This window comes from Arachis duranensis, chromosome 8 (assembly GCF_000817695.3).
Source record: "Arachis duranensis cultivar V14167 chromosome 8, aradu.V14167.gnm2.J7QH, whole genome shotgun sequence".
NCBI lineage: Eukaryota > Viridiplantae > Streptophyta > Magnoliopsida > Fabales > Fabaceae > Arachis > Arachis duranensis.
In genome coordinates this window covers 14,469,073-14,482,196 of record NC_029779.3, presented here as the reverse complement: position 1 = coordinate 14,482,196, position 13,124 = coordinate 14,469,073, and the positions used below count along the sequence as shown (strand labels likewise).

General features: G+C 28.5%; 1 protein-coding gene across 1 annotated transcript; it reads left to right on the top strand.

Annotated features, from left to right (window-relative positions):
• The first annotated feature begins 2,526 nt into the window (after positions 1 to 2,526).
• Positions 2,527 to 3,349, top strand: LOC110274502 (cellulose synthase A catalytic subunit 8 [UDP-forming]-like). Its single transcript, XM_021128863.2, has 2 exons — positions 2,527 to 2,963; positions 3,040 to 3,349. Exons 1-2 carry the CDS (start codon positions 2,736 to 2,738, stop codon positions 3,106 to 3,108), a joined length of 297 nt encoding a protein of 98 aa, XP_020984522.1. The 5' UTR covers positions 2,527 to 2,735; the 3' UTR covers positions 3,109 to 3,349.
• Positions 3,350 to 13,124: the final 9,775 nt, after the last annotated feature.

Sequence of the window (13,124 nt, the reverse complement as noted above, 5' to 3'; positions counted from 1 at the left end):
AGGGGGGTTGGGGATTAGTGGTGAGGAGAAGCATTTTTTTAAGGGCAAAATTGTCAAAAAATATTGTTTATGGACAAAATGATGATTTTATAACGTTTTGTAATGTTGAGGATGATTTTAATAACAAAAAAAGTTGAGGACGATTTTAATTTTGACCCAAAATCTTAGGGACGAAAAAAATACTTAACACTAAAATTTATATCTGGACATTTATTTTCTGCAACTTTTACAAGTTTAGCTAAAATAGACAGTAAATGTACATATTAAAAATATAATGATTCAAAATTTTTAATGTTCCAAAAATATAAATATTATACTTAAATAATTTTTTATAAATTTTCAAAATATATGTTAGCAAAACCTGTTTTATTTTATTTAAAAAATTACAAATTTCAACTAAAATAACTAAAACTGAAAAGAAACTTAAAAACAATTTGTATAGTATTTTTTTTTACCAAAAATTAAGAAATTTGAACCTATAATTTTTTAAGTGAATATAAAAAAATTATACTATTTAAATTATTATTTATTGACAACTATTTGTATAGTTTATATCTAATTTGAACGTCAATTTAATTCATAGTTAATGTGACGGTTTTTTTTTAATAAGAAGCACCTTTCACAAGAAATAATTTTTCAACCACTGAATTTAATTATTGACTTTTTTCCTCGTTTGACTTTTGATATATGATCGTAACTCAACCACGAGTCCACGACTTCTTCGCACATTATGCCACCTGTTAGCACTTGTTTAAAATAAAAAATAAAAAAATAAAATATTTAATTTAGTGATAATATATTATATATGTTAAAATTATTATTAACATAAATTTTTAAATTCTTATTTAATGAATACACTAAAAACTCATCAACTTTATATTTTTTTTATAAAAAACTTTAAAAATTTTATAAGTTGTATCCTTAGAATACATATTTGCTAAATTATTTTTAATTCCTATAAAATTTGAATACTTTTATTTTGATCTCAATAAAAAAGAAAAAACTTATCCACCAATTTCGCTATAATACTTTTGTCTTAGATTCAGTTTTCTTTTTTAATTATTGTAACACTGAAAATTACAATTTTAAACTAAGGTAATTACTCAAATTACTTTTTAAAATTTTTTAAATAAACGTTTTAGTTTATAAGTTTTAAATATACATAAAGTAATTTGTAAAGCTTAACTCAACCAGTCAAATCAGTCTTTGTCTGAGTTATTTTATTAGACTATTTATTGTTGAGAATAAGATAAAATAAAATACTAACAATAAGATACAAAATTTTATATTTTATATTTTATTTGATAATAAATTAGAATAATATGAAAATAAATTTTTTCATTTTTTTCATTCAAAAAAATTGAGAAGAATAATATAACAATAAAAAATATAATTATAAAAAATTAACAAGAATAATAAAAAGAAAAAAATAAAAAATAAATTGCATCACTTTTTAGTGTCTCTGTGTTATTTCTGTCAAGATAGACACAAAATATATTTATTCAGTATTTCTAGATACAACGTCTTTGTTCATATATCATCTGTCGAACATAATTTTGTGTCTCTATTTTAATGTCTCATCCCTGTAAATAAAAACGTATGACCGTCAAGTATTCATGTGTTGCAAATTGACCAATAAATTTCTACAATGAGATGAATGAATCAATTCGTAAAAAAAAAAAGAATGAATGAATCAATTCTCGTAGTGATATGGAGGAATTAGTCTTTTGATCCCACAATCTCTCCTTTCTGACGTACTCTCTTTTACCACAATAGTCGCCACCTAGGTTATATGTTTTGCATATTGAGCATAATAAATTTTACGTGCTTGACTCTTTGCCCAAAAAGTTTTCAAGCTCTGAAAGAGATAACATACACAATTTATTATAAATTTTCTATTTTTTAAATTATGAATTTTGCTAGGGAGACAATGAAGTATGTTTACAATGGCTACAATGGGCTGTTTATTGGACCCAATATCAATAAAAAATGAAAACCAACTCATCTTTCACCCTAATTTTAAAAATCTCATTCAGTTTTATTTTAATTATAACTATTTAATTCCTAATTCAATTTTTCCCAATTCTTTTCTTTTTTAGCACCGACGACAACCCTCTTATCCAACCCTTGAGACCTCTCTTGACCATCCCATAGCAGTGGCGCCGAGTGACCCTGCACCTCCATCAGCGCCGACCAAACCCCTGCTGCTCATCCTCCAGCGCGTGCCTCCTATGTCGCCGGTCACAGCCAGTTCGCTCGCCCCTCGCTTTTTGTTGCAGGTCTCGCATGGGCTTCACCGGAGAGACTCGTCGCCGCCCTAGTTGAACGTCACAGAGCCTGAGTCACGGCTTGCCCAACGCAAATACCGAGACCATTGTGGGTGCCTCCTGCTTCCTGCATCGTTCGTCCTGTATCATCCCCTTGAAGCCGTGAAAATCGAACGGGCAGACCTCGTTGTTGTTACAGTGGCCAAACCCATTCTGTGGTTGATGAGTTACTGGAGGTTAGTGGGTTGATTTGTTGCTGTGATGATATCTGTTTCTCTTGCTACTAGCTGTACATGCATTGAATCTAGCTGAGGTATTTGATTGTTCATAGTGAAGAACTCTATTGTTGCAATGTCATTGTGTTGGAACTTGTAGAATAAATTGTTATTATAGATGGTTGCAATGAATTTAGCATGTTCCTGAATGTTTGGCTTTTATTGAAATTATTCAGTTGTTTTTGCTTTAGATATGAGTATCATAACTGCATACCCATATTATAATTCTATGTTTTCAATAATGTTAGGCACTGAACTTGAACCCCAACAACAATTTGACACATCCAACAAATTAATCAAATTCTTAAAACAACATAATTTCACTCCTGATTTGGTGAATGGCGGAAAAGCTTTACCTAATGAAGAGACTGTACTTTTGGCTTCATGTAACTATGAAACTAACACTAAATGGGGTCAAGAGGTAATAAAGATTAAGAATATCTATGTTTTTTTTCCATTAACACAGTGCCTTTCAGTGTGCTTATTCCTTATTGCAGATTGGATTCTTGTATGGTACTGTATGTGAAGATGTTCACACTGGATTCATGCTGAATTGCAATGGTTGAAATTCAGTTTTTTGTGATCCAGCTAAGTCACAGTTCCTTCAAAACAGTACAACTAACCTGAATGAATTGCTAATTCAAGGAACAAGATGGGGTTCTGGTCTGCTTGACATTGGTTGAAGCAGGTTCTGGCCTCTTATATATGGATTTTAATCAAGAATGTAATAATTGAATAAAAGTTCTTAATTTATTAGATGTTTATTATCAACTAAAGTGGATGTTCATTTTACTATGTATGTAGATGGTTCGTTTATTCGAAAATTCAATGTTTATTTTATTTATAATATTGATCTTTTGCTTGATTTGTTGAATTCTGCATGTACATGCTCTACTAGTTTCTTTTGTTAAGTGGTTTCAGAGTAATGGAGAAAAATTGGATTAGACTTAGTTTATGTTTTCTTGAATTGAAGTTGGGTTTGAGTTAGGCTATTTAAACATGGTGCACGGATAAAAGTTTGGTTAATTTGTTAGATGTTTATTATCAACTAAAGTGGATGTTCATTTTACTATGTATGTATATGTTTATTTTATTTTGTATTGAAATTGAGTTTCACTCTGTTTTATTGGTTTAGTGAAAGTAATTATTTAGTTAATCACTTAGTTATGCTTTTTTTAAGTTAAGATTTTTTTCATAGATTGTTGATTATCTTCTAAAGCTTGGTGTTAATGAATTCTTGTTACACACTAGTAATTGATATGCCTAAAGATTGAGCTGTGTTCCTATTTTTCAGTGCACATCGACTATCGCAAGGGTTACAAAATTGAAGAGCAAGGAAAAGTAAGAAGGATCACAGGTACAATCTCTAGCATCCAAAAATGTTGGAGAAAGATTACAAGTAGATAGCTTCTGACAAGCTTCCTTAAGTTAGCCTTGAAGAGTTTAATACTGTCATCATGATGCAGCTTTTCTTGAAGATTCTTCTTATGTTAACACACTTTTAAATATTGATGACTAACTGTTGGTTTTCTAGTATTTCTCTAAACTATAAATTATATATCTCGTGTAAATGTTATGTAATAAAAAAAATTCTTTTTATTTCAAATTAAGACTTTATTTGTTTTACATTTAATATCAATGTTTACAAGAATCGTATTTTAATCTATAATTCTCAAACTATAAAACAAAAGAAACACACAGAGAATTCGGATGCAAAAACCAGAAAATTAAGTAAAGGACAAATAGTATACTCAAAATAAACATCCACTCTAAAATGAAAGGAACAATTCACATACATAGTAAAATGAACATTCGTATTAATTGATAAGAAACAACAAAGCAATCGACGAAAAATACCACTTGTGCATCATGTTTAAATGGCATAACTAAAACACAGTTTGAATTCAATCAAATTAAACTAAATCTGATTCAACCTACATATTAAAAAAAACTTGCAGGGCATGTGCAAACAAAATGTAGGAAATCAAGTAAAGGAAAAATAATATATCAAAAATAACCATCTACTTTAGAATGGAAAGAACCATATGCAATTATAGTAAAATGAACATCCGACTTAGTTTAAATGGCTAAAGAAAAATACAATCTAGTATTTGTTTTACAAATAAATCTAAATCTCACATAACCCTGTTATAACTTAATCACTTATATCTAACTGCAACAACTTCAAGCATATTTGAACTCAGTGAATGGTACACTAAATCCAATTCTACAATATGACTAAGTTCTGTCTTATCAGTTTCTAGCTCAGTCACGTCCGTCACATCCACGACCTGCAATCGAATACAAACAAAAAACCAACCAAAGGAATTAAGTGACGTATGGTACTACGACATAAATAACCACCAAGAAAATGACTAACTTAAACAAGATTAAGCGTGTTAGTAACATTTTAGTTTATAATAGACACCATGTTCACAATATTTTTTTAACAAATTCTTCTAATCAAGCAAAATTATATTAAATTCAATCCAAATCAAATAAATATCCAAATTAGAATGAAATAACTATCGACCTACCTAGTAAAATGAACATCCGACCTATATTAAAACTACTTTATTCTAAGAGTGAAAGCAAGGGAGTTAAAAAATCTCTTGAATAACTTTGAACTATGAACTGTTATTCTATTCTACAATATAATAAAAATATATAAATCTAATATGATAGAATTTATACCTTAGGATTGCAAAGGGAACGCCTTAAGTTGAAAAAATAACTGTCACAAACTACAGTGAGAGGAGCCTTTGCTATAAGCTCTTCTCCACTCTTAGTTTTGAAGTGAACTCTTTTGATAATTTCATTTTTTTCTAATAGAGATGTGATAGTTACTTGTTTTAACTTTACACTGCATAATATACTTGTACAAAAGCAAGATCATATGAACTTCATGTCTTCATGTATAGCTATTTATTCAAGAATCAAATTGTGAACTTGGTGAGAAAATTGTACTTGGGAAGAGAAGAAGCCTTCGCTAGCATTCTTTGGATGAAGCGGCCATTATGAAAGCTTTTACCGGAAATATCAGAACTAAACTTTTCCAAGGGATAAGAGAGCTTGGTATTTTTCCCATCTTTGTAGAGGGCATATCCAAAGACCTATTGTGCATCAATTTCATCCACACAATATGCAACAACTCATAACATTAATTCTGTTAAGAGCCTTAAATTTGATGAGCAGAGTTAGAGGAATGTGTTCATACTTAAAATTGAAATTCTTCAATAATTTGTCACAAAAAAACCTTGTCATCCATCAGGAATTTAACATTGAATAAATTGTATCTACTTAGAATTCAATCCAATCAACTAAACATCCACCTAAAAATGAAAATAAGCATCCGCATACCTAGTAAAATAAATATCCAACAATAATGAATCGTTCTCATTCTATTGCAGCTAATTTTCAACCATTGAATTTGGTTAATTTCATTATATTCCATAGTTGCTATTGGCTAGTGTAGTTTAGTTCAATGAAAGAATAAGGTAGTGAAAAATATTTTTCTGACGATAGCACTGCTTTAGAACAAAAGGCAAGAACTTTACCATTAGGTGATACAACTATACAAGAATTGTCATAAAAATCTCAACCGACCATATTTTTATATAAAACATCAATTCATGTCCAGTTTGTAATAGGTATTTTAATGATTACTTAATCACTTCATCAATGAATATTCATCCACAAAATAAGCAAACAATCCTGATTCGATACCTGTTGGAGACCAAGAGGACCCAAAGACCTTGGCTCTTCTTCAATATCATCCTAAAAGCATTGGTCTTCTGAAAGTTATAAAGTAATAATTTCTATAAATTTCATCCATGGAAAAAAATTTTCAATGAGTAAATTAAACATCCAACCTCATGAGAAAGAAACTCCAAAACATAGAAAAAATAAAATATTTTAGACTAAAACAATAAAGAAGGACATTTATTATTCCACAAAATTCTCATGATTTTTTGCGATTTTCTAGAAAAGAAAGATAAAGGAAGAAGAAAGAAAGAGACTTCAACATCATTGTGTTTGGGATAAAACAAAAAATGAGCAACAGGACAACAAGCCACAACAAAATTGAGGAAAAAAATATGGCGAATAAAGGAATTATTTTAACGGTTTAAATAGTAATAATTTAGTTCTCTATTCATGGTCAAATTCATATTCATATTTAGGCTGAAACAAGAACTTATTTGTTGCAAATACAATAATGATAAAAATAATATACAAAAAGATAGATAGATACAGAGACTTATAGAGCCATTAGTAAGAGAGTTGTGATCAGTTGGTCCTTGAGTTCCCATGACTTATTAGAATAATGATAAAAAAACCCACACAATATCCAACAAACTTTTATTCAAATTTGAAAAATTAATGACACTAGAAACATACAAATTGAAACAGCACTGCAGAGAGGAAATTATCGTGTTGGTGGGCGTCAGTCGCGGAGAGCAGAATCGCAACAAGCCCGGTGGTGAGCAGAAGGGAGGCCGTCGGACAGCAAACAGTGGCGAGCTTCAACGGCCGCACTAACGATGGTCGGGGTCACTGTATCATAGTGGAGGGAGACATAAGGGAGGACGCGTCTGCTGGGGCGCGATTGAGGAGGGCGACGCGAGGGGAGCTTGGTGCGGTGGATGATGGTAGCATGAGGGAGGAAGAGGGAACGCCAGTGCTAAAAGGAAAGAAGAAGAAGAACGGCGCTGAGAGGAAATTAGAATTAGGGTTGCCATTTGTGTTGAGGTCACTGAAGAGAATCCTAATTTTATTCAAATTTTAAATATGAAACAATTAATTAGTTACCCATAATTTAATTTTAATTTTAATTAAACTCCTATTGTATGTATTGTACAATAAAAATATTGGCTCTTCATACTTTTTCTTTTATTATTTATCTGCATCTTTATATGTTGTGCTTGTTCTTATTCTATATTAATATATTTTTCAATTTATGACTTTCAAAATATAATCATAAATGAAATGTTAGCATATCCTAAATTATTAAAAGAAGATAACAAATAATTGAGTAACCAATAAAATATATCAACATTCCATGGCAGAAAAATAAGTATGACTTTTTATTACTTAATTTATGTTTTAATATGAGTTATTTCTTACATTCTTCTTATGTTTTTTTATTGATTTATCTTATATGATTGTGCAATTTATATGATGAAGTGGCTAGAATTATTTAATTCAACAAACTTGACAAATAAAAGAATAATGATGCCAAAATAAAATGAAATAAGTATCTTAAATCTAGTTAATTTTCTAAGTCTAATTTGATAGAATTTGAACATGTTATTCCTCAATTGTAGAATGATCTTCAAGGATTTAGAAAGTAGTATATTTCTATAGTTTTTTTTAGTGAGCTAAATAAAGATCCAGATGAAGCAAGTGAAAAATAAGAAAACATAAGTATACCTAAATCTTTTGCTTCGTTGCAAAGTCTGTTTTATCAACTAACATCAGCTGATTTAGTCAATAAATAAGATGTTTATCTATAAATTTATATTTAAAATGTTAATTTTTTATTTCATATCAAGAATACAAATATTTATTTTTGTTTACTATAAAATTTTTAGGAATTTATTTAAAAATTCATTGTATAAATTTACTCCTTTTAATAAAAAATTTATACCCTAGCATAAAAATTGTGTAGCATAGCACACAAAATATTTTTGTTCAGCACAAGAAATAAGGATTGCTTTAAATTTATCGTTTTATTGTTGTCTTTATTACGTAGCACAAAAACTATTATGGCTAGTATAAAAATTTTGAAGCATAGCACACAAAATTTGTGTCAACACAAAAAATAAAGATTGTCTTAAATCTCTTGTTTGATTGCTACTTTTATTTTATAACACAAAAATTATAATGGCTAACATCGAAATTTAAAACATAGAACAATAATTTTTCTTTTCAGTACACAATTATGATATATATTAAACTGATGCTCATTTTCTGCTTTATTTTAACATGTACCAAATCCATCATACTATTTAATTAAAATAATGAAAAAGCAATCCAAATATTTCATCTATGACAAAATTATAAATTTTTTTGTTTTTTTATCTACGAATTTATGTTTGATTTCATTAAATCTCTAAATTGAGAATTCATACTTTATCCATGATAAAGACTTGAATATTGCTCTATTATTAATTCATGATCTACTAAATTCAAATTTTAAAAAATAAATTAAATTAAGAGAATTAAAAACACGTTAAACAAATCATAATATAAAATGGCATATCAAAATTACCTCAAGTAGAGCTTTTTTTTCTTTTTCTTGCATTTGTAATTTTTTTTTCGGTATTTGATCCCAACCATTTTTTAAGACGTCTTCTTATTTTCACATGTGGTGGATTTTGAAATTCATTAACATCATCCAGATAACCATCTTCATGTGAATTATGATAACATAGTTCTTTCATTATCTTTGAATTTATATTCCTGTATCTCAGACATTATATTGTCAAATGCACGGTGTAAAATAGCAGTCAACTCTAAACATTTTGATGCAAATTCACAAAAATTATGTGAATAAAAGACTAGCTCATCAAATTTCTTACGTCTAGCCTTTAATAATGACTTATCATGACTGCTCTTGATATTTTTTATACTTTTCTTTTTTAAATTTTTACTCCAACAACTGGAAAAAAGAATAGACTCTTTAACAAGAGAAAAAATCTTCTATGATGAATTGAATAATTATTGGAACTCTCAAAATGAAGAAAAAAAAAACTAAGCAATGAAATTTTAAACAGGGCGGAAGTTCTAGATAAGGAATTTATACCATATTATATTGCCGCGAAAGTTACATAGTTCATGATGCAGAACTTTTTCAGTTCATCCTATTGGCTTGGCTCATACAAAAAAAGTATTGTTCAAAATTTACAATCTCAATGAATCCTTACCCAAATCTTTTTTGCAATACCCACATTATTGTTGTGAATTTTGTTATCTATCCAATCCCTATATGGGAATGGGACTTCCATTATTCTTTTATTCTGTCTGATTGAACTTCAATTACTTTTTTGGTCTCTAAGAGAATGAATGGATATTCCTTGAATATTTTTTTATATCTTGATTTCACTTTATTTTACTTGCTTAAAACTTAGTACACACAAAGAATGACGACATAATATACCTCTTGATTCTATGTAACTTTAAAACTATTAACCACGGAGTTTACAACGTGTTCTAAGACCTTGTATGTCTTAATGCTTAGAAGATGATGCTTCAATTTTGTAATACAATTTTTTTTCTAAATTGTGTTTGTACTTCTTTAAACTTTACATGAGTGTAAATAAGTTAAAATTGAGCTTCTACCGATGATTTGTTGCACAATGTATAACACCATTAAAATCTTTAGCATCAATTTTTCTTTTCTTTTTTTTCATTCTTTACAGCTAAGACAATTATCATATTACTTCACAAATTGAATCAATTAGCTCTTCTATGTAAAAAAACTAATTAAAAAAAAGCATATATGTTTTCGTTTATTTATATACTTCTCATTCCAACCTAAAAATAACAATCAAGATGTATTGAAATTTATAGATCACGATCTTCAAACGGTTCTATAAAAAAAGAATGTAAAAAGTAAGCAAATTAAATCAACCAAAGTAAAGAAATATCTAAGAATAGTACAAAAATAACGTGTTTAAGCACAAAAATATAATCATGTAGTACAAAAATATTACATATTAACCACTTATTTTCATCTACATCATATTTAATAAGAACATTACTCAAACTGTTTTTAAATTATTCTTTTGAAAGAGAGCCTCAAACAATATAATTCATCTCTTGCTGAATTTCAACATGTCTCTTATAACTATTTAATCTCAATAGCACTTAACATCGATGCATATTGATCAGTAATGATACCTTTTGGAATTTTTTTACTGATACAACGAAACTAACATTCAAATAAATACTTGAAATTATCTCCTGTCTGTATTCTTCATAAAAACACATCCAAAAAGTACAAAATGAAGATAGTGATTCACACCAACAAAAAAAGCAAAAGGCTAATCATACCAAAAAATTTAGAAATAAGAGTATATCTTAGTTCAGCACAATAATTTATATACATAACACAAAAATTCATATATTTAACACATAAATTATGTTTAATATCAAATAAAACTACGTCACCAAAATACTCAAATGCAGTCCTCTCTCAAAATGTATTTTTTCAACTCTTTTGCATCATCTACTTCGGAAACATTACGAATCTCCCTACTAATATAATTTCTAACAACATTTTCGACAAAATTTAATCCACGATGATCACCAACCATTGCAACAAGTACTTGTTATGTTTTACTTGATCTGATACAAGTTTTATCATTATTCTCGATTATCCGATGAACATGTAGGCTAAGCTCCCTGTGTTGTTTAAGCATTTCAGCTTAATCGGGACAACATGAATGTGGATGGGTCAGAACAACCTTTGAAATAACTCAAATACTAGTATCCTTCACCATATTCATATAGATTTTGCAAGATACCTTGCAACAAATGTCGAATTTATCTTCACTGCATGCAGTATACCATATTTGCTATTTTCCTCTCTATTACATGTAATGAATTAGGTTTTATTTCATTTTTTCTTCTATTTGAGTTTCTTATTTTAGTAGAAAAAACTGTATGTTTGGCATAATATTCATATGACTTTTCAACTTCTTCAAGAGTGTGAAAAATCATCCCAAATTTGGTATATACCGATAATCAGCATCATACAAAAATTGATTTTGAAATAGCCATAGCGAAAAGCACATAAAAAAATAAGTTTTAATTTATCGCAGTACAAAAATATTTAAGCATAGCACATATTTAATTAGCATATCACAAAAATTTATATATATAGAACAAAAATCAGAATCATAGAACAACACTAATTTGTTATAGAGCAACTCAAGTAACAAAAGCTAATATCATCATAAATAACCAGAATCTAAAAACAAAATAAAAATATATACAAATAGCTCATAAATACCGAGCATAGAACAATAACACAAGTAATCGAAATTGATATTCTGATAGTTCATATTAATTTGTCAGAATCACTACAAAAGTCATTTGTATCTTTTCAATTACGTTCAATATAAAAAACATCCAATTCACACTGATTTTGTTCATTTAAACTATGATTTTTCATTGTTAATGAAGATTTGCATATTTAACGAAAAATCAGATCTAATTTCACAAATACTGCGTTGTATATTGAAAAATTCTAAAACAACATCTAATTAACATCAAATTCTAAAGAGAATGCACAAAAAATTCAGCACAATGCAGCAAAAAATCGAAAGAAAAGAAAGAACAAAGGGTCGAGAGTGAGCTATTATTCGTTAAAGAAGAGAAAGAATGAATGTAATAAAAGAAAGAGAGTGACGCATGAGAACAACTTAATTTTACTTAATTGGTAAAAAGACTTAACATCTAGTATTTTTGTATTTAAAAATAATTTTAAAAGTAAATTTCGACACAATATTTTTATATTTACTTAAAAAAAATATTTTCATATTTTAAATTTGGTAATTTGTCCTAAGTAATTTTTTTAAGTGAGTGACAAAAATTTAAAAAAATATAAAAATAACAATTTTTTGGCTCAATTTTGTTTATATGAATCTTCTAAATAATTATATAAATAGATTTTCACAAAAATAGAATCAAATGCATTATACGTTTATCATTTATGTATATTTTGTCATATTTAAAAAGACTAAAATTCTATTTATTTTCTTCCAAAGCCATTTCTTAGTTCCATAATTTATTTATTTAAATTATACTTCACAATGATTTTATTCTATGAAATATAGATACTAATACGAATTTGGGATACACAGATACATAAATTTTAGGGATAAATATGGTTTTGGTCCTTAAAGTTTTTCGCCAGAGTCAAATCTGTTCCTCATCTAATTTTCGATTTAAAATGGTTCTTAACGTTTTTTTCGTATTAAAATCGTCCTTTTAATTTTTTGGACAAAAATACCCTCACCACTACCAACACAATTACCTCCTCCACCACCACCAACACCAACACCACCGCCACAACCAGCACCACCGCCACAACTAACACCAACACCACCACCACCACCACCACCACCACCACAAACACCACCACCAACACCAACACCAATACCAACCAACATCAACACTAAATTCAAAAATCAACAAAACCAACAATTCAGAAATGAAATCAGATTCAACAAGAACAAAACCAATAATGACTCAACAAATCAAAAAGCAGAAGAAGCAGAAGACAAAGTAGAAACAGAGATCGAAGCAAGAAGCTCCTCCCCCCAACGCGTTTTCTTTCCCCCTCCAACATGCGTTACACGCGTTTTTTTATTTTATAATTTTTATTATTAAAATAGGAATAGGGGTAGTTTAGGAATAATATAAAAAATTTTATTAAAAAGGGCAATTTTAATACGAAAAAATGTTAAGGATCATTTTAAATCGAAAATTAGATGAGAGACAGATTCGATTCTGTCGAAAAACTTTAAGGACCAAAACCATACTTACCCCTAAATTTTAATATTTTTATAGAATA

Coding starts and splice junctions, on each gene's coding strand:
- LOC110274502 (XM_021128863.2), top strand. CDS start 2,736: ATGAGTATCATAACTGCATACCCATATTATAATTCTATGTTTTCAATA. Junction 2,964..3,039: donor ACACTAAATGGGGTCAAGAG/GTAATAAAGATT, acceptor TCCTTATTGCAG/ATTGGATTCTTGTATGGTAC.